This window comes from Chaetura pelagica, unplaced genomic scaffold (genome assembly GCF_000747805.2).
Source record: "Chaetura pelagica isolate M959 unplaced genomic scaffold, ChaPel_1.0 scaffold124, whole genome shotgun sequence".
NCBI lineage: Eukaryota > Metazoa > Chordata > Aves > Apodiformes > Apodidae > Chaetura > Chaetura pelagica.
Window position 1 is genome coordinate 3065755 of NW_009952891.1, and position 21744 is coordinate 3087498.

Here is a 21744-nt window from a genome sequence, read left to right on the forward strand (position 1 = left end):
AGCAAAAGAAGTCTAAAAGCTTCCCTTATTGCCATTCAACCCAGAGGCAGACTTTAAGTTTCCTTCCACCTAATATGAACAATAACAAAAACATATGCAAGGCCATCCAAGATAAAAGACATGAAGTAACACTGCTGCTTCGTCAAAGAAATTTTTTTCTCTTAAAAAAAAAAATTGACAGCTAAAATACAGAATTAGAAAGCATGTACAAGTCAACAAAATGACAAATTGAAGTATTTTTACTAAGTGGACATTTGCTGAATTCTTTAAATGAACTCATATGAAAATGAAAGCTCATGCCCAATTCAGCCTGAGGTGCTGCTCTCAGGCTACCAGAGTGAAAGTTGTACTATTGCAGAACTACATTCCAGAAAAATAACTTGAAATAGGAAGAAAAAACCCAACCAACCCACAATCTGGGAAGCAGTATCAAATCACAAAGCTTGACAGCAAGCCTTGAAACAGCTGCCTATGTTCAGCAACACCTGTTAAACACAGCAAACCTGTAAGAAAATAATTAACTGGCAGGCAATGGTGTACTAAGGCAATTGCAGAAGTTTCACTGCCACAGCATGGGAAAGAGAACCACCAGGTGTTGGGAGAAATCAGAATTTCTTGCTGTGGCCTAACTTCGATATCAGTGATAAAATCAATATTAGAAGAACAAAGATATATTATCTGTTGCCTTTTAAAAGTTCTAATTATAATAATGACACTGAACTTCAGAACTCACGTATTTTACAGGATATAGGTGTGTAGATATGTCCACAATAATTCAAACTCCGAGTCTTCGGATCATACATCTTCAGAAACAACATTACATCATCTACAAAATCAGGAATCAAGATTTAATTTTAAGGCTTATTTGAGTATGTCTGGGAAGCGGGGAAATCACCTGCGTATTTTTCTTTAAACAGTAGCAAAAGATGTGACTTTGATTTATTAATTTGATTAATGGCCTCAAAATACTGATTTTTTTTTTATATACCAACTTTATGTACGTAAAAATCAAAGCACTGATTTTAGGAACATGTGAAATAGGGCTTGCACTAAAATAAATGAAGGAAACACTGCACAAAGAAAATTAATTTCAGCACTGTGGTTTTTATGGATACATCAATCATGTGATTGAAAAAAGGGGCACACAATGTTTTCTGAGATACACCAAAAGAAAAGCCTTTTGAATTCACTCAGATTTTAGCATTTATACTTACGGTCTTTATCAAACTTGGGTAATGTTGCTCCAGTAGCAGCCATCTCTGGATCTACTGTTTCCAAAAATATTGTCCATGGATTTTCATTGTCACTGAGCTCAATCATCTATGTAGAAAGATGTGGAAGAAGAAAAAAAGCCTCTGGAGAATATAATATAACCAAATATCTCCATTTTCATCAGACACAAGAACTTTATGACATTCTATGAGTGAGAGAATTACTTTTTTTTAGTTGTGAAGAAAGGAAGTTTATGAAATTTATTAAGAGAAGCAATGATAGATATAAAAACCAGAAAAGGTTTTAATGAAGCACAAATAATAATGAATAATTGACCTATTTCTTTTTCATTTACAAAATCTACCTACAACTGTCTTTATTATGGCAAGAAAATTACTTCACTTTAGAAGTAACAGGACAGTGAAACCAATCAGTTTTCTGCTGTATTTAGACACACTGTTTAACACTTGAAGCAACACATTTCATTAAATCCTGAGGTTTTGTCCAAATAACGCAGAACTCAAAAAGACAGTTCTGTTTGAAATCTAATGTTAAAATAATAATAATGATGCTTTTTTCATGGATGAAAAATAACACACCACAACGCACCCTCTTGTCCCAATCAATCCACTAAACCTGAAGTCTTCTCATATCAAACTTTACCAGCTACAGGTTAAACTAAAACCCTGAAAAATCTGAAGTCCCTAACTGATTATTAAAGAGAACAAAAACCATGGGTGATATACAGAAATTCTGTCCTCTATCAATGAATATTTACCGTTTTATTGCCATCTGCTTCATTATCTAACATTGCAGGTCTTTTTGTTCCATTACTTCTGGCTTGCATTGGCCATAATCTGATTTGATCCTGGGGAAATCCCTAAAATAAATAAAAATTGTGACAGGAAACAAACAAACAAGGCTAAGATACTTCTATTAAACCTGAACAGATCTTCTCTTTTAAAAGGCCTACATTATGACTGCTGCCAATACCTACAGAAAATAAAGACCTTGAAACAACCATAATGTAATAAAACAAATACATAAGATAAGATATTTAGCTACAGAAACTTACCATTGTTTGAGAGAGATTCTGAACAAATTCTGTAAGTGTGGAGTTTTTCAATACTTTGAAAACAGTGTATTTCACTTTTTCTTCATCATACATATCATTGCCTTGGTGACCACAGAACTGATCCTCTGCCACTATCTGAAAAATTACATGTAAAGGTTATTATTGATATTAACTCAGCTGTACAATGTAACACCTTCTCATGATGCCTCAGTGCAATAGCACTGGCTCTCTGGGTAGTGGCTTGCTGCCAACACTTTGTGTTCTCATGAAGAAAATTTGCAAGTATACAGATTATAATGAAAAGATTGTGATTGATAGTCAAATCAGTGTAAGTAATTAAAATACACTAATTCTTACAAATCCCAAACAATTAAAAACCAGTTGCGTTTAGATCCCAATCTTGGAAACATGTGCTCTAACAATCCTGGCACTTAAAAAAAAGGCTACATAATTATTTTACTGGTGCAAAGAGGCTGGCCTGAAATGTTTCCTGTATCTCCCACAGCTCTGTTAACAGAGACACAAATGGTGCAACACAGTCTCTCCACTGAACACAGTGTAAATGCAGTGTAAAACAAGCTGAATTTCACCAATACCTTTGCTTATGAACGTAAAAAAGAGGATGTGAGGAAACATGGAGACAAATGGAATATGGGTTCTATTTTCTTCTGCCAGATGGGCTCTGGAAAGAGCCATAAACAGGGTTCCTTAAGGCAATTCATAACTATCTAGTCCATCTGCCTTTTCCAAAAACATAATTGCAAATATAAGCACTCTCTCCTTCTGCTTCTACTTGATGAGCTCAGGTTGGCAGCAGTCCAGGCTCACAGCCTATGGCTGGATACATTCTAATTTTAGAAAATAAGTCCTGAAGGAGACAAAAGTGCAGTGGCAGGGCAGCCATTTAAAATGCCCTAGTCCTTTTCCTTTCACCTGAACATACTATTTTTACTTGCAAAAACATAACTTCTAGAGAACACAGAAATGTCTCTAACACCCAGTACTGCATTTCATTAGGATGTGTTGCCTATGTAAATACACATGCAAGCACTTGCAAGCACTAAGATTACAATTTCACTTCCAATTCCACTTCCAATGCTACTTCCAAACACAAATTCAAAAAACTGAAAATCAAGATTTGCCGTGGGTGGTTCAACATTTTAAATTTTAATGGTAAAGTAGTTGTAACTTGATCTGTATCAAAAGCTGACCTGCACTTGCATATAGAGGTGAGCTTCCTGCCTCTCCTTCCTCTTCTGAGCTTCTATCCTCTTCTCTTCTTGTAGCCTTTCTACAAGTTGTTGAGGAATATCATGATCTGTGACAGGCTGTAAAACTTCACCTGCAAAGGAAGTTTTGTGATGTCACTTCAAGATTTACATCAAACAGGGTTTTCTTCATACACATTTGACTCTCCTCTGATTTGAAGTCAAAACCAGCTTTTTTCATGTTTTAATTAAAAGCATGGGTTAGTTTCATGATGTTTTGGCAAAAGAAGCATTTTGTATCCCAAGCCAAAAAGCACTACTGTCATGAAATACGTATCAGACTTCTGAATTAAATACTCAATTTCAGGATTAATAAAAATGTGTATCACCACTCTTTTTTTCAGTGTACATATACCTACAAATTTATAATCTGAACTAAGTTCCATACTGAAGTTAGTCCACTAATTTTTGCATCCTATCAACCAACCAAGACTCAAGCACTCTGCAGATGCACAGCCCTGCCTTTTAGTGCTAAGACAAGAAGGCACCAGATTAGCACATACTTTCCAAAAGTGAGAGAAAGCCTGGTTGATCCCACATCATCTGTACATTCCAAATGTAACTAACAAAGCCCCTCTGCATAAGAAGACTGTCAACAATTTGGAAGTAAAATATAGCCATGAACTCCTGTATGTAAATCTAACTTGGAACACGTGCAGTGCATACGTACTTAATTTGGATTCCCTGATGTAAACCAGCATGTAGGCATTGGTGCAGTGCCTGACTGACAAGTCATCGTCATGACCTCCATAGTTGTGTTCAATTGCTTCTTCCTTTGTACATCTTGATACCACATCATCATCAAATTTACACCACTAGAGAGAAAGTTTTTAGATAAACATTATTTTACACACCAAAAACATGATCTTGAATGATAGATTGATTCTATTTCTGGCACATCTTTCAGGTCTTTGAAGTAACTAGAACTGCTTTTCAAGCAGCATGAGTTTAAAAAAAGAAATCTAGTTCAGTATAATTTGTGCTACCTGCTACTTGTGCTCAGCATAAAGAAGGCCATAAATACCAAACCTTTGCTGAAATATTTCAACATTTTACACTGAATATCAAAAGGCCAATAATTTTTCAAATTACTTTTTCTTAAGACTCTTACTCAAATAGCCAACATTTTTACACAAATTTCAGAAAGCTTACCTTATTTGTTGTAAAATAAAAAAATTGATGCACAAGTTATCTAGCAATCATGTGTACATTTAAAGTAAATTACAGCACATTTTTAATTAAAACAAAGCCAATTAAGAATGAAAGACAAACAGCAATAAATATAAAGCTAAATCTGACCTCTATTTTTAATGTGAACACTCATGTACATACAAAACCAGACAATTCAAGGGAAGAGGCACCTGACCTATAAATGTCCAATCCAATCAAGTTACCTAAACCTGTAACACTTTGAATTGAATTTCTGAGTCACAGAAATATTTGAAACATTTCTATTTGCTTCAGCATAAAGTCAGCCTAAAAAAAATGCTGGATCAAATTTGATTGCAATAAAACTACACACACAACTGAAGGGATTCCCTTAGTTTAAAAGTACTTTGCCAAAAGCCAATAGCAAAGATGAAGCTGCTCCTTTTATAAAGGCAGGTGATTCTTTAATGCCTCCAAATACAGGCTCCTCTCTAAAGAGCAAAAACTAGACAGGAGGGCTGATGTTTTTTCTTCTTGAAAATACAGAGCCAGTTTCTCAAACAAGTTAGAATAGGTGTCAAATGAAAAGTATTAAGAACAACATGGAGAAGTCAAATCCCTGTGTGATGAAAAGAGTGTGCCAGAACACTTTTCTGTTAGGGAATAAAAGTTAAAAAAGATTTGCTCATTATGAAACTTGCAAGTCCATATTGGCAAAGCACAAATACGTTCAGGTGCTTTTCAATACTCACCTTGCCATCCCCCTTTGGATTTAAGTAAACGACATAATGTCCGCCATGGTTATCTCCACTGTGTACTAGAACTGCATGAAGAATGTAATTGGCAGGATCTTTAGGATCTGTTTTTTGCAAAAATTCATCTAGTGGCAATTGCTCAGGAAACTCAAACCTAGTTTGGAAAAGAATTAAGACAGTTTTATTGGTAGTTAAGACAGACACATGCTATTATGCAGGACATCAGCGCTTACTCCTGCAGCAAGATGCAAAAACTGAACGAGTTATTGTTACAAATCCAGGATACCCTGTATACAGTGGCAGATTTCATACTGGTTCAATATGGACTAAAAATAATCTTCCTAAAAAAATAATCTTCCTAAGTACCTAGGAAACATGTCTCAGTAACAAGGGTAACGGCCCTTTACTGAAATAGTGCTGCTTTGAATTCGCTGTGTTGAGGGGAAAACTCAAACGTTATTTTCTAGAGACAAACAGAGCTTTTCTAGCACAGGTACCACAGGACTCCAACACCCTTTTGAAATGTCTTTCAGGTGCTGCAGTCTCATTTTCTCAGTGCAATTGAAATCACTGCAATACAGATTTAGTTTACAACACTGTATCTCCTTGGAAAACTCTACTTACAGTGAGTGGGAATGGAAATAGAGGGAAATAGGAAGACTATTCCTTCATCCTACTCACTCTTGTGGCAGCCTACAGGAATCTACCAACTTCTCACACAGTACAAAGAATGTTCCACAAAGCAGAAAAAGAGGCATTCACTTGCTTCATATGCAAAACAACAACTACATATTACTATTTAGGTATTAACTTTGTAATTCAGAGCCTTAATATTCAATCAGTGTACCTTTTGGGGACCTCTGATATGTGCCACTGCACACATCTTCCTCTATGAGTTGACTCAAAAATAGAATTTTGGCAAATTATGTTTTATAAAATACATTAACAGGTCCAAAATCTACAATGAAAAAAACTTACCTATCATTTATCTTGATGTTTTGGTCAGTCTGAGGATCATACATAAATCTCATGAGCTGTAAGTGTAATACTGGTGGCAATGTCAGGAACTTCACACCTTTCTCTGCCTCCTAGATGTTTAAAAAGAAGCAGTGTTGAAATTGCAAGATTTTTAGTAACTCAAAATATTTGTTTGCTGCAGACATTCTTCCTATGGACTTTTATTTTAAAGGCTTGACAACACAATGTGCACCAGAGAGTGTTGAGAATATTCATACCAGCACACATGAACATCTCACTGCATTACGAGCAAGTTACTTGTATAAATAAAATTTACAGAGAATATGGGGGAGAAAACTCATTTTTGATCAGTTAAGATTTTTGTGGTCACTGTATTGTGCCAACAGATAATTTGGCTACCAGATTGTACCTTCCTAACAGCAGTTAAAGAATACAGTGAAGATTTGTTATTCACAAAAACAGGTATATGGAAGCTGCAAAAATAAGCTTTAAAAACCTTTGTTTTACTAAAAAGGACTTCAGCTTCCTACAGTGGGTGCAGCGAAGAGCAGCTGAAAAGCTCAGAAACATGTGCACACACATGTATGTTCAAAATTCCATGGGTTCATTTGGCTCTCTTGATGATACACAAATGATGCCTCTAAAGTTACTTTCAGAGCTATGCTGCTTTTTTACTAGACATCTTGAAGAACAGACCACATTTAGAGGCAGAGCTCCTCAGTCTTCAGATCAACAGAGAACTTAACCATTCTAGTCAGTAAAACACAGGTATAAAAAATAGAACTTGGTGCTGATTAGAACATTTTAAAATCCAGGCTTCATTTTAAGAAACCTAACAGCAATTAAGAGGAGCTATGTAAAAGCTGTCAAGGGAGAAAAAGCACCAAAATCAGTTGATACAACCTAGAATGGGTTTTACAACATTTTTTACTGCTCTAGCTTTGTTAACTTACTTTATCAAGGACATAAAAATAAGATTTAAACCAAATAAAAGCAAAAAGTACCTGCAAGCCATGTTCTCCTGCATCATACTTGTTATCACCATCCAACTGCTCCACTGCAACATAGTCAATGAAGGACTCAAAAACTAAAGGAAAGGAAGATTGGGGAGTTGTAGAAAGAAAAATGTAAGTTTAGTCTAGTCCAGGAGCTTAACAATGTATTAATCAGATAACATATTAAGACATGAGAGTTTGTCTTTCGATATTTGTCTTTTTTTAAAAAAAAACACGTTTTACATTGCTTAAGAACATCACTAAATGCACAAAACTGAAGAGGCATACATAAGAATATCAACAGGTTTTAAAATCACAGAGTTACAACAGCCTGCCAAATCTTCTCTTCTCACTTTGCAACTGTTAAGTCTCAAGCTAGATGGTTCTGTTGGCTGGATTCTTACACGGCCTCTCCCAAGTCTTGTAATGCCAAGTTCTTGGTAAAGCAATGACAGGAGACCACTGTTATGCTGCTGTGCTGTATGCTAGGTAATTAGTTTATACTTTTTATCTCCTTATTACTATGGTCAGGTCTAAATAAGAATCTGATTTCCTCCAACTTCATCTTCATATAGAAATTATAATCCACTCTGACAGCACTACTGTTATTACCACAGCACAGTATGCACCAGGAAATATCCCAAAGTTCTTATTTTTATTAGAAGATATCAGCGAGGACATTAGGGAGGAAGGAGCAGAGAAGGGAAATAAGAGAAGAAAAAACAAAGGTAATGTAAGCAAAAACATTTTCTGCAGAGTATGTTTTCAATGAGGTGTCAAACAAAATCAAGCAAGGATATTTTGAAGTGCTAAGCATCAACAAACCCATATGAAGTCAACAAGCACTAAAGATATCCAACATGCCAAAGCACTTGATTGGTGCATATCACAATGTATCACTTACTATTTTTCTTTCCCTTTATACTTAGCTGGATGTCATAATAATCTTCTATTCGTTCAGATCGATAGTCTACGTGTTTGCATTGGATATAAGACTGTAAACAAAAACCACAATATTTCATCGTATACAAGTAACAGCTAATTTATATATTAAAATTAAAACATTAAGTACTAAATTAAAGAAGAAATAATAAATACATACCACCATCTTCCCTCTGAACAATTTAGGAATAGTGCCTTCTACACATGTGCCTTTCATTTTATTTTCCACATTATCAAGCAGCTGAAAGAAAAATGATGTTTTTTTCTCAGGGGATAAACTTGCAGTTTTTGAATTTATTCATCATACAGAGATGACAACTTCACTGATTATACTGTAAGTCACTTGCATAAAAACAAAATGTTAGTCTATTTGTACTGTATCTCCTTTCTAGTCCTTTAAATTCTCCTCTTACCCCGAAAACTGCACTACCCTGCTTTACTACTTTGAGTCTAGAAAACCTCCCAACTGTCAGGATGCATTTCCACCTTCAAAACTGTATACCAGCATACCTGCCATTTATTTTCAGCTTTCCCTTTCCTTTACAAATTCCTCACCCTCAAAAGGCCACAATCAATCCTATTCTTAAAAACAAACAAACAAAACAAACCAAGGCAAAACCTCTACATCTCAAGAGACCAAATTTAAACTAACAAGTGTCACCATTACTAAGAGTGTTACTAAGTTATATTCTGTACATACACAATATCAAGAGACAACATTATACATCACAGATCAATAAGAAATAATATAAAACCATACCACTCGACATAACTCCTGGACATCATGTTGCATGAAGCTGTCTAAAGTTTCCCACCTTTGAAAGGCAAATTAATACAAAATTACTGTATTATAAAGAAAGCTTACAGCTTAAAAAAAATTTTTTTCTATTTCTTTGCAGATCAAGGATTTAATACACAGCGAGATGTAAAGATTCTGACATTTGGTACTGGCTGATACACAAGGTTTTTTAGTTCTGCAGCATTTACTTGTCTGTAAGAAGAGGCAGTGAACTTGTGGGACACCCTGGCAACTGTTGCGCACCCAGCTGCCTTCTCTCTGTGCACCTGGGGGCAGGGACTGAGAAGGCAGCCAGAGCCAGCCAAAGAGGCCAGGGCCAGGCTGTTGCTAGCAGAAGAATACTTTCAGTCTACAACCCTCTCTCAGTTCACATCAGAAAAACTCTTAGGGCCTGGGAGCAATTCAATGCTATCAGAAAAGTTTCTGCAGCCCTCTGCCAGCTGCCTCTCTTCTGAGGGCCCTTCAGGCGCAGTCAAGTAGCATTCACGGATTATTGTGGCATATGAAAGGAAGTAAATGGACTTATAGGAAATACTGGCTCCTTCATGCTCATTTCAACAGTTAATCCTGGATGCACAGTAGCCCCGAGGATGCCAGGAGGCTTCCTGAACTGTCTATGTGCAAACACACTTGTGTGCAAGGAGGAGTGAGAGCACAGTCTCCAGAGGCCTGGCAGCTGAGGTGACACACTGCAACCAGGGCTTCAGCACTACTGCCTTCAATAAAAGAGCAGGGTGTTTTTGGTTTCAGTGTGAAACACCTTCTCCTGTGAACTCTTTATCTCAAGAATGCTTTTTAAATTTCAAGTCTCTGAGAGCTCTTTCTGCCCTTGAAGGCACCAGCCCAGGGGTGATCAGCAGCAATACTGACTTGATCTTCCCCTCCCACTCTCAGTTATATACCTACTACTCTCAAAAGTGTACAACAACTGTGTGTGGGTCCACATGTACACAGGCTGAATTAAGTGACCCATTAGATAGTTAAGAATGGAAAATAATCTCCTGACTCCCAAGGCTTTAAACACTATTCAGCTTAAAGGACAAAAATAAAAAGACTACATACTAATATTGGGATAAGAAAGGGCCCCTTCAGACACTGGCATCAACTTCTACTGAAAGAAGCCAAACTTAAAAACTCACAATACCCAGTATTTGCTGTCTACACAGCATGTAGACAGGTCTCACAAGATCAGAAACCCCTCTCTGATTTCCTGGGTGGTAAAAGGCCAAATGTTCAAACTTATTAAAAAATTCCTTCCCAAAAATGGAGACAGGCATGAACACATTTTTTAAACCCTGCTCCCAGATACAAAATTAAGCATCTGTAACACCCTCAGGAAAGATCTCTTCATGCTGCTAAAGATGACACAGTTGGGATCTTAAGATGAAATATTTATGATATCAGTAAGTCTTTCAGGTGTAACAGTACAGCAGCAGTGCTGATAAACTAAATATACAGTGTGCTAGTAAAGAAGAGGATACAACCAGATAAAACTTAAAACACTGAGGTTAACAATCTTATTTTCACCTTTTGAAGGAATTTTAAAAGGAAAAGTTTTAAAGAGATCAGGTTACAAAGCATCTTATCAGGACTAAGCACTACTACAAGCTTTAGAAGATGTGAGATCAGAGTCCTCACAAATGTGATGGACACCAGGGCAGCTACATGAAAAAGATGATACAAACTTGCCAACCAGTGTTTAAATAAATTTGTCAATATTACTAGGAAAGACTAGTCTACAAATGCAGTGTGAAAATAATGTGAAATATAATCTTTTAGAACAATTATTGATAAAATCCTTCTCCATGCGTACGCGATATGCAAAGAGAAGACTTGTAAAAGTTATGCTAATCTTAATCTTCTGTCCTAAATTGTGCTCAATTGAAACATCAAGGCAGTGAAAGGAAAAAAAAAATAAAATCAACAGTCAGTGGTGCTATATTGTATAATTTCATGTCCAGACTGGAAAAAATACCATACCAAGCAGTGAACTGGATACTGGGTAAAAATGAAAAAAAAAAAAAAAGCCTATTTGTAGACATAGATGAAGAAATGGGAATGGTAGAATCAGGAAAATCCAAATAATTATTTTGTGTGTGTTCTCTGACACCTTTACTTCATTAACTCCTCTTAAGCTTTAAATCAGGAAACAGAATACAGCATTGTTTCTAAATTGTGCATAGGCAAAAAATACAGACATCTTTGATATGCCAAAAGAAAATGTTACAAAAGTAATCAATGTAGAACTAAAAGTATGGAAATGCAAATTACTGCTATTTCTCTAAATGTAGCACAGATTTAAATTAAAACAAAAAAGACAAAACAGCACATGACCTGCAATTTTTCCATAATTTTAGTCCTGAATTTTACTTGTGCAACATCATACCATTTTCTGTTAACAGGTAAATTATAACCTTGCTTCTAACAGTTGTGTTTGTGCACCACTCCCCTCAAAAATCTGACTTTTGGATCAGCTGTTGTTAATACTGACTATAAATAAAAACCTAACCAAGCAGACTAAGAAAAGTTAGTAATTAACATAATGCCATTTAACACATCTTTGCACCTCTCTAGAAATGGCCTCATTTAAAGAAAAGCTTTACAAAGCCTCTAAAAGCCCAATAAACAGACCAAACTTCTGAAACTTACCCAAAAGATTTTGTTAACTTTTTAGTTCCAACGGGTTTGTCACTATGTTGCAGCTCATAAAACACTCTTTGCAATGCTAAAGGAACACTTTTGGATGAATCATCTCCTTCTGTGGGCATCATGTACACAGCCTGAAAAAGCATTTAGTTCAATTAGTATGTAAGGAAAAGTTTATTGCTCGTATTGTTTAATGCATTCTTTCATCTTCAGAGGATTCCTTCATACAACTCCACTTAATCATCACCCCAAAAAAGTCTGAAAAAAGTCTTGTACTGTAGTGTAAAAACATTAATTGTCTGGAATCGCTCTTCTTAAACACTGGTTCAAAAGATGCCATTCACAGTTATTTTATCTAAATAGTTTCCTTATGTCACCCTAGGAAATGCACTAAAGCATTCAACACCTTCAAACTTGCCCTGCCTGGTAAGTCTACACAATCATCACAGTAGGACCATCTATACTGATCAACACTATAAGCTTTTGAAAATCACTGCAGATTTGTGCTGTAGCTTGACTATCTGTGAATATTGTCAGAGGGAAAAAAACAACCCCACAATAAACACACAAAAAAAACCAACCACATGAAATCATATAAAGGGAAACCAGCGAACAAAACCAGAAATAGTCCACACAGAAAAGGACTTAAGAGGAAGCTTTGAGATTCCCTCATACATTAATTCCTACTTAACATCATCACTGTCTGACATTTGCAATGAACTTAACAATTCAATTCACTGATTATAGCCATCTGGGAAGGACTGAGAATAAGTCAATTACACAAACAGACCAAATAGAAACTAGAAGAGTTCAATAGGTACTGAAACTAAATTCACTTTTAAAGAAGCATATACCAATATATTTAGGGAAAAGTAACAGCAAAGAAAATATGTTTACAGAGAGATGCTTATTTAGAAAGGATTAACATAAAAAGAAAACACACAACTCTAGACTGAAATCAGGTAATAAGACATGAAAAACTAAAGACTCCAATATTTAGTAGCACATGAGAAAATAACCTGTTAAGAAACAGAAAAATTACGAGCTGAATTTTTTGCCTGTGACACAACAAGGAATAACATATTCCTGCAAGTGAACTGGATCTCAGTAGCTCTCACTGGGTTTCTGCATCAGCCTAGATTTCAGAGGTGTCCAGGACCTCTAACTTACCGTGTCCTTTTATCATCAGCAACAAGTTTTAACTGTGGAAACTCAATAATCCCTCATGTCATTATTTTTGCCAATCCATTAGGCTAACTACCTGGCTAACCTGGAAAAATTAAGAGAAAAAAACCCCAGTATTTTCTCATGCAGCTTCATCAGCAATTTTCTTAAAGAGTTAGCACTGCTTTAAGAGTTTTGAGTTTATAGTGATTTAGTCTGGAAGAGAACTCTGTAGGTTCTAAACTCAGAGGGACACCAGGGTCTACCTGCCATTGAATAAAAACTTTAGGCTTATTTCTTCTTATATTCTAAGTGTTACTACAAAGTAAACATTTAACACACAGCCTCTCTCCTTTTGTTTGTGTATGCAAGTATGATTGAATCCCTTTTCTCAAAGCTAAAGTGTTTCTCCAAGCTAAAACAAATCACTTTCAAATACCATCCCTTAAAAACTTTTTATTTTTGTCTTATCCTCCTGAACCCTGAAAGTCTGACCTCCTGATCAGTGTGAGGAATTTCAATCCATTTGAAAAAAGCAGAATCTCTCTAATTTAGAACCTGAGAAGTTCCCTCAGGAAAACACAAAAGAATGACAGGGACAAGGTAAAATTTGTTAGACTAATCAAGGAAAGCTAAATCAAGCAGTAATGTACTTGAAATGTTTATAGTATAGTTATATGAACATTCTGCAGCGAGGTACAGGGACTCTATCAAGGGAAGTAACAGAGTTTTAAAATGGACTGGATAAAGCCACAAGTACTGACTGGCTTGGGGCAACAATGACAGACACAGGAAGACTTGTGTGATGTGGTCCAACATCAAATATGGATCTATTCAGAAATTACAGCCATCCTTTGCCTGTGTGGACTATATTTAAGCAGATATGCTCTGAAGAGAAAGTTCTTTTGCTTTATTCCCTATCACTGAAGCCACCTGGTTGCTAGTAAAGGGAGGTCTCATTTCAAATACTCAGGAACCTCCCATCCGTTATCTGGATACCAAGCAAAGAAGAAAGGACATCTCCACTGATCCCCACCCATGCTCCACCAAGCCTGTTTCTCTATAGGCATGTGCTCGCCTTCAGTATTGATCATTGCTTCCCCAGCTCTGCTCTTGACAGCAACTTCTCTGTTAACAAAGCTCCAGATAACAGCAAGATAAATAATTATTTCTAAGTAAGGAGGATTAATAGATACAACGAAATTCTGCCCCCTCCCTGGAGGTGTCCAAGGGCAGGTTGGATGGAGCTTGGAGCAACCTGGTACAATGGAAGGTGTCCCTGCTCATGCAGGGGGGTTGGAACTGGATGATCTTTCAGGTCCCTTCCAACCCAAACTATTATGTGATTCTATGATCTATTATTATTCTGTGAAATTGGTGACAAGCAAACTGAGGAAACCAGACATTTATTTTACTCAGTTTTAAGAGAAACAAGTTTGCTCAAAGTGAAAACAAAAATGCTGTAGAAATTCTGTTTTTCAAATGAGACAACTACTGATTCTTCCTTATGTATAATAACAGCAAGTGAGTATTAAAAACTGTCTAAAACAGTGGCTGCAGCCTGCTCTATTTATTGAGGTTCTGAAAACCCAAACAGTGAGCAGAGAATGGGACATTTCAACTGATGTCCAGTCATGTTTCCATAAAGGAAGCTGCAGTTACCAGCTACTAAATCAAGCTTTCTCATATGGTCACTCCCTAAAAGCTGATCCTTATTTGGGGCTTGAGGAGAGTACAGAGGAATGCCTGAAAAGGTAAGTTCAGTTGAAACAAACCTGTATTACCAAAAGACTTTCTTCTTCACAGAACAAGATTACTACATGGTACATATTGATTTACTGACTACAAGACAGTCTTGAAAGGAATTCCTCAGTTGGATCAGATGTAGCTATTATAAAAACACATTTTTCTTTCAAGAACAACATGAAGTTGTCCAAAAAAATAAAATGTACAAACATTACGAGCATTGAGCAAAACCAGACACTTTAAAGAATGAGAAATCAAACAAGTAAAATATATCTCTTGCAAAAAATAAACTAGTGCATTATGTAAAACAAGTCAAGAATTTATTTCTTGTACATGGCATTGGAAAGCTCTCAGTTACAGTCCACTGGAGTTCAATGTGCTATTTTTTGCAATGCCTCAGAGTAAGCAGTACTTCTTCAAAAGGGGAAAAAAAACCAAAAACCCAACTGGGACACTTTACAGTGATAAGTGTAATGATGATAAGATGGTGGGAAATCTTAAAGACAGCCAAGAGTAGGTATATTAAAAAGGGACATTTTGGAAAGAAGAAAGCTTAATGGAAATGTAACAACTAGCATACACAAGAGAAAGCAGAAGTCAGAACAGTTCACTTTCACTAAATGGCACACAATAAGCACAGAAATGTGCAGAAGGATAAATTAGGATCAATAGGACACTCCAATAAGCCAAATCATGTCAAGTTACATTTTTTCCTCAAGTATATCCTCTCTTCCAGATAGCCACATCCAATATCAAGTCAGCATTTGTTTTCATCCCATTAAGACCACTGTACTATTTTAAATTGATACATTATCTAGTATATTTCCTTCTGGGTTTGGATGAGATATTTACTGAGCTGATATTTATAACAGTTTTTCCTTCCAGCAAAGAAATAACATCTACAGTAAGCAAAAAATGCATGAATGAAGCATATACAAAATGAAGTTGTTTAAACTACTCAAAGTATAACACTTTCCATCTAAAGATGCTAACCATAATAATATAAAATTCAACTGCATAATATAAATTTTAAGACAAATTAACTACAAAGGTCATACATGTTTATCTTTTGACAGTGTTTATGGGCTGAGAGGTCATAATTGACTTCTCTATTTTAACTATTTCAAGAAAGGAAAATTACTTTCACCTCATCTCCAAGATGCAGCATCATATTTTTTTTTAATACCAACACCTCATATCAACATTAACACATGAGACAGTCTTAGAAACACCACTTAAGCTCAGTTCTTCACCAGGTGCTCTGTGTGCTTTCACAGACATCAAGAGCCTATGCTCAACAAACTATAAAAGGAAGCTTTCTGCACTCAGCATCACATAAGATGTGCATCACTAAGTTATAATTTCTCCAGGAGGACAAAGGAGGCACAAGGAACTGACAGTTCTCTTTTGAAGCTTTTATAAATATAACATACTGGATATTTCAATTAGCAATCTCATTTTCTATTACCTTTCGTAGTTGATTTGTGAAAAATAGAGTCTGTAACAAACTGTTCATGTAACAAGTTGCTCCCTGGTTCTTTAAGCCAACATATCCTGTGTGCTTCTTTGAATCCCACCTAGAAAACAGTTACTAGTTAAAAACAAGATAGTTTTAACTATTAAAAAAAGCACTTTCTTTACAGCAGCACTGCTGGTAGATATCAGCTACTTTTCATTATTAAGGTTCAAACAACAGGCAACGCTTCTCTACTGCCTGCCATGAACAACAGGCTTTGAAATTAGTGCTTGACGGTTTTGTTAATTTATTTTTTTTTTAAGATATTCTATATGGCAGAAAAATTATTTGCCATGAAGTGTACTGGAACCCAGAACTGTACTATTAAGGACAAGTCTGCATTTCAGGACAACCCATTTAGTTAAGTGGCATGAAGTAGAATGCTCAGATGAGGCAGCTTTAAAACAACTGCAAACCAAGGCAAGTTAGAAAGCAGAGCCATGTGAGTGTGTCTGGAACTCTGATCAGCTGAAGATCTGAAATGCTGAGAGCTAGATTTGCAGAGGTGTTAAATCACAGCTCTATTCATACAGAATCTGAAGTTCCACAACATCATGTTGAATAATGCAAACAGAAATTTATCTTATACAAAAAAATCTGTCTGACTAATGAAAAATATTTCCATGTGAGAATTCACAGATTAAAGGTGACAAAGTGAGAATGTCTAATGCGAGCTACCAATTAATACTTGAACAATCTCAAGCAACATTATATGAGAATTAAGAATTTTATGTTTAAACTAAGATACTTACGCAACTCCATGTGGAGCATCTGCTTGAACATAAACTTCAAAAGTAACTTTGTCCTCTTCTATAAAGCCTTTCTCAGGATCAGTAACTTCCTGCAGAACAGGAATTACACACAACCATGAAAACTGGATCTTGCAACATGACTGCATCCTGTTAGACAAACTCAGCTTCCACACCTGAGCTATCAATAACAATAAATTGAAGGTGAAAAACTGAAGGACAGCAACAAAGCTGTTTTTCAGCTTAATACACTTCCATTCTTTTTCCATGTCTCAATACAGGAAACTTGTTCCTGAATTTTAAGATTTTGCAGTACTATTTCAGTTTTCTGTGGATAACAGGGTCAGTAATCAAAAAGCTCTGCTTCTTCTGGACAATATTCCAGCCAGATGAAAAACTAAGGGCCAAAACTTTGAAATGGTTTAAAAACTTTCTCAATTCAAGATAAGCATTGGTGGTGGCATTAAATATCTATACACATATGGAAAGAATGCCTGGAAATGCAAGAAAACTCATGGTGCTTCAGAATGCCATTGATTATTACATAGTGAAAGCAAAAAACAAGCATTCAGATACACAGAAAATAAGGGAATATTTAAATCACAAGAGAGGTAAAAGCAATCTACAGTAATTAAGTAGAGGAATTTACAAGAAATTCAATTACAGAAAAAAGTAACAGCTTGGAAAGAAAAAGCCCCCACCTTTTCTATAGGTATCTCAGTATTCAGGAGTGCAAGCTCAAAACTGTCCCTGTCTAGTAACAGATTAATATATGCCCAATTACTTACACTCCAGGCCATGAAGTTGGAAAAGCCCCAGTCATTTTCCTTATGAAAGAACAAGTGACTAATTCGACGACTGAATGATTTTTCATCATCCTTGTAGTTTATTATCTTGAGAACTGCTTGTGCATGACAAGACCATGACCTATAAATACAGAAGAAACATTCAAAATTCATTCAAAACCAAGCTTTTTGTAGTGATTAAAATAATCTTTGAGTTAAGGGGTTTGGGGACATTATTTTCCCATGTACGAATTAATATTTTTTTCTGATTCAATGTTAAGATTTGTTTAATTGCTATTGTGGGCATGAATCCCTGGGGCTTTCTGAAGCCTTGTCATGAATGTGAAGCTAGAATAGAGATTTTCTTAGAACAACAGTGTTCTTAAGGAAGTGCTGAGGGGCAGTCAGAGGTAGCAATGGTTTAAGAAGCTAACTGCTCTCTAAGGTGAGCTGTTTCTAATCTACTTCAGTGCAGATGGGTAGGCCAACTCCTCTCCCACAAGATTAACTCCCCAATACTCAGCAGCACTTCTTTATGACCATTTCTGTTCAAATGTATCCCATTTGTGCAAGACAATCAGACTGAGTATCAGTTCAGGCAACATCTTGTCACTGTAACTGACTGGTTAATACACTTTCAACTTTTTTGCCTTTTGCACTGAGCACTCGTCTTTACAAGAATGATGGAAAAGGGCAAATTATTATTCAGAGTGAACTAAAAGTTGCCTGAGATTTGGTGTAAGAATGGAATTACTCTACTGGAAAGGATACCTATGAGAGGTCTGCACTCTAGCTAGATAAGCTGCAGTAATGCCCCAGAAATTTGTATGTCTCTTTTTAAATTTCCCTATTATTTCTAACATGGTCAAAAGCAGCCAATTTTGATTTGCACAGAGGACTCCAAGAAGATGTACATGGTCATATCTCTGAATGAGTGATGAACTTCATTTAAGGAGATGACCACCTCACACACTGCTCTGCATCAGTTGCTCACAGTTACAGGCTTTACAGGGCAGGGTTTACAGCTCAGCAGGGCCAAGAAGCCTGTTAGTTCATCTAATCTCCAGCAATCAAACAGAAGTATATCTAAAATCTAACACAATCTTGTAGCTACACAAGCTACTTTTAGCTCTCCTAAAGAGAACATTACTCTCTGAGATTTAGAAAGATGGGGAAAAAAAGGGGATTCAAACCCTTCTTAGAATTCTTCTCTTGCTAGGTCACATTTTTGTAGCTGTTTGTGTTTCTTGCAATACAGATTAACTAGTATCAAATGAGGACTTGTACAGCAATTAGAAGGGTCTTACGTGGAATCAGATTCAGCATTGCACTGGAGGAAGAATCCTACACTTTTTTGGTGGGGTCTGTCCGGGTAGAGTCGTGGCATGACCATGATCTTCCATGGCAAGTTGCGCACAAAGCAGGGGGGGCTGAGAACGGACTCGCTCAATCTGTTGAAGCGCTCAACTGTAAACTGAAACGTTGCTTCCGATCGCCAACTTGTATCTGCAGCACACACACAACATTATTTGAGAATCCTGATACCTTCTTCACTCTAAAATGTCATTTTTCAAAGATCATGCAATGTGAGCATGTTTTATGTATTGGATGCAACAAAAAAAACCCCAAAAAACCAAACAAAGCCCAAGAGGCACTGAGCTCCTTAGCAACTAAAGTTTCAAATTTTTGCATTTTGAAACACACTGCAACAGCATTCAGAAAAACAGAGCACTGACAGACCTGTTCCTTTTGAACACTATTTGCTTAAGTAATTCTTCAGTACTAGAATTTGCTACCACTCCAGTTTCTTCTAAAGCAGCGGCTGCAGCAAGACAGACATCAACTGCTTCACAACATAAATAACAGCCCACTCTAACTCTTCTGTGTTGTGTAGTATCTTCCCAGCCTAGTTACAGTCAGCAGCTTGCATGAACCAAGATGTGCAAAGGATTTTCAGTCTGTTGAACTACCCTATTGATACCAAGTTACCATTCGGTTATTTTCCATTTGCAACAGTGTCTTTTCAAAACAGATTAACCCCATGCTTGGCTGGTGGGTTATTTTAAAAACTCATACCAGTTTGCTGTAGACTAGCTCAAGAGTAGGATCCTATATTCTTTGTGGTATGTGAAAATTAGAGATTTTTGGTGGCTAAAGTTAAATGTGTTTAATATTTTTTTTTAATAGCTTATTTTGACACACACAAACTCATACTGCTTTCTTCCCACATCCCCAGTTCTTCATATACCACAATCTGTTCTGTTTCTGTTGTACACAGCTATAACAGGGTGCTGGAGACTGCAACAGCTTCAGGAAGGCACAAGACTGAGCTCTCTTTATTGTGACATGCCTCATATTGCCTACAGGGAGGAAAAACCTGCAATTTATCTTTTTTTTTGCAGGGCATGGATGAAGTACAGAGTATGCAGGTGATGTTCCCCTCTCCTCCTTTCCTGAGGCTCTAACTTAAAATCTGTGCGACATGGCAAGATTTGCTATGGGCACAGGAGGTCTGAGCAGCACAGAGGGCAGCAGACACAGACCACTACTCTCACACCACCTGATGCACAACTGAAGCAGATGTAACATGTGCAGTGACATCCAAAACCAAAGGCACTGAGGTACAACATCACCAAGCCAGAAATGGGATCATGAAATTATGTGACAAGGCACACAGCACACTACAAATGTGTTAGTTCTGTACGTGCAAAGCATCCATTCACTCAAAGCTTTGCATGGCACCAGGGACAGTGTTGGTTTTCTTTTAAAAACAGGTGAGCATTGTTTGCTACTTCACTTAAAATGGTAAACATTATACATATCAATACAAGAAATGCACACATTTTGTCCACAACTGAAGGGGAGCTTTGACTGATTGCACTCTTTTCCTTTGCAAAATGTTTTTCTTTACAAGCAGTTGTCCTACTTCTGATCTTGGTAACACAGCTGATCTTATTTGTGTATGATCTGACAGTCCTAAGCATTCCCAGTTATCTCCTGGAAGTACTAGCACCACTGCAGAAACCAGCTTCCTCTCTCCACTACACCTGCAATGACCTTTGCATTACCCTGTGCTGTCACCTTCCTCAGCAACAGCAGAGTTAAAAGAATTATTTTCTCCTCTTTTCCCCTACATGTCAGTCTAGCTAACCAGCATTCTATCACCATCTTAGACACTCTTTTCTACCTGTTCCATCTTCTCACTGCCTGTTGACAGAGCTGGTCTCCTGTGACCCAGAGCCAGACAGGCAGCAGCCAAAGGAGCTCTACGCTCTCAAACTCGATTCACAGGCAGGATAAAAAAAATCCATAAACACACTTAACAATTTAGAAATCAGTCTTGCATCATGCATGTATCAAACGAGTCATGGTCATCATGATCTGGGCTCAGTCTAAGCTTTGAAAAACGAGCCAGCCAAGTTGGCTTTTGGCCTCCTTTGCTGCAGCCTGCAAAGCACTTTAGCAGGAGGATGCAGCAGCACTCTGCGCTCTCAGCTAACAAAGGCAGCCCACGCAGCAGCTGCAGAGCCTTCACGGAAAGTTTGCCTCTATTTCTTGATTTCTTTTCAGGAAAGCCTGTGCATAGGAGCTCACTGAGAACGATGCTCAGTAAAATATTTGAGCAATCACTAGTCACTACTCAACAAAAATGCAGCCTCGTAACCGGTCAACCTTAAAATTGAAGTTTATTTAAAAATACAAAACACAATCCTCCAAAATAATGGCCTTACTTTCCTTCCAGAAAGCCCATATTTTTAGCAAGAGCAATCGATCAAAATACAAATTATATTAAGTTTATATCTAAGTTTAAATAGTATATGTGATGATTATTCTGAGCACATAAATATATAAAACCTTTTTTCAGTCTAACATGTCCACCAGTTTCCAATAAAAGGCAGCAACTGGCAGCAGGATAATTAGTAGTGACTGGCAACTATGACTATAAATCCCTGAACTACAAATAT

General features: G+C 36.7%; 1 protein-coding gene across 1 annotated transcript in view; it reads right to left on the bottom strand.

The window, feature by feature from the left end:
• The window catches only part of USP7 (ubiquitin specific peptidase 7 (herpes virus-associated)), a 38366-nt gene that overhangs the window by 13244 nt on the left and 3378 nt on the right, over nucleotides 1-21744 (bottom strand). The window contains exons 2-18 of the mRNA XM_009995503.1: nucleotides 19087-19285; nucleotides 17783-17921; nucleotides 16998-17086; nucleotides 16198-16306; nucleotides 11823-11953; nucleotides 9135-9189; nucleotides 8535-8615; nucleotides 8337-8427; nucleotides 7442-7524; nucleotides 6438-6547; nucleotides 5457-5613; nucleotides 4226-4370; nucleotides 3499-3629; nucleotides 2288-2422; nucleotides 1991-2092; nucleotides 1215-1320; nucleotides 734-826 (exon numbers count right to left, since the gene is read on the bottom strand). Of these exons, the coding sequence (XP_009993805.1) occupies nucleotides 734-826; nucleotides 1215-1320; nucleotides 1991-2092; nucleotides 2288-2422; nucleotides 3499-3629; nucleotides 4226-4370; nucleotides 5457-5613; nucleotides 6438-6547; nucleotides 7442-7524; nucleotides 8337-8427; nucleotides 8535-8615; nucleotides 9135-9189; nucleotides 11823-11953; nucleotides 16198-16306; nucleotides 16998-17086; nucleotides 17783-17921; nucleotides 19087-19285 (1956 nt within the window). The remainder of the gene's footprint in view (nucleotides 1-733; nucleotides 827-1214; nucleotides 1321-1990; nucleotides 2093-2287; nucleotides 2423-3498; nucleotides 3630-4225; nucleotides 4371-5456; nucleotides 5614-6437; nucleotides 6548-7441; nucleotides 7525-8336; nucleotides 8428-8534; nucleotides 8616-9134; nucleotides 9190-11822; nucleotides 11954-16197; nucleotides 16307-16997; nucleotides 17087-17782; nucleotides 17922-19086; nucleotides 19286-21744) is intronic.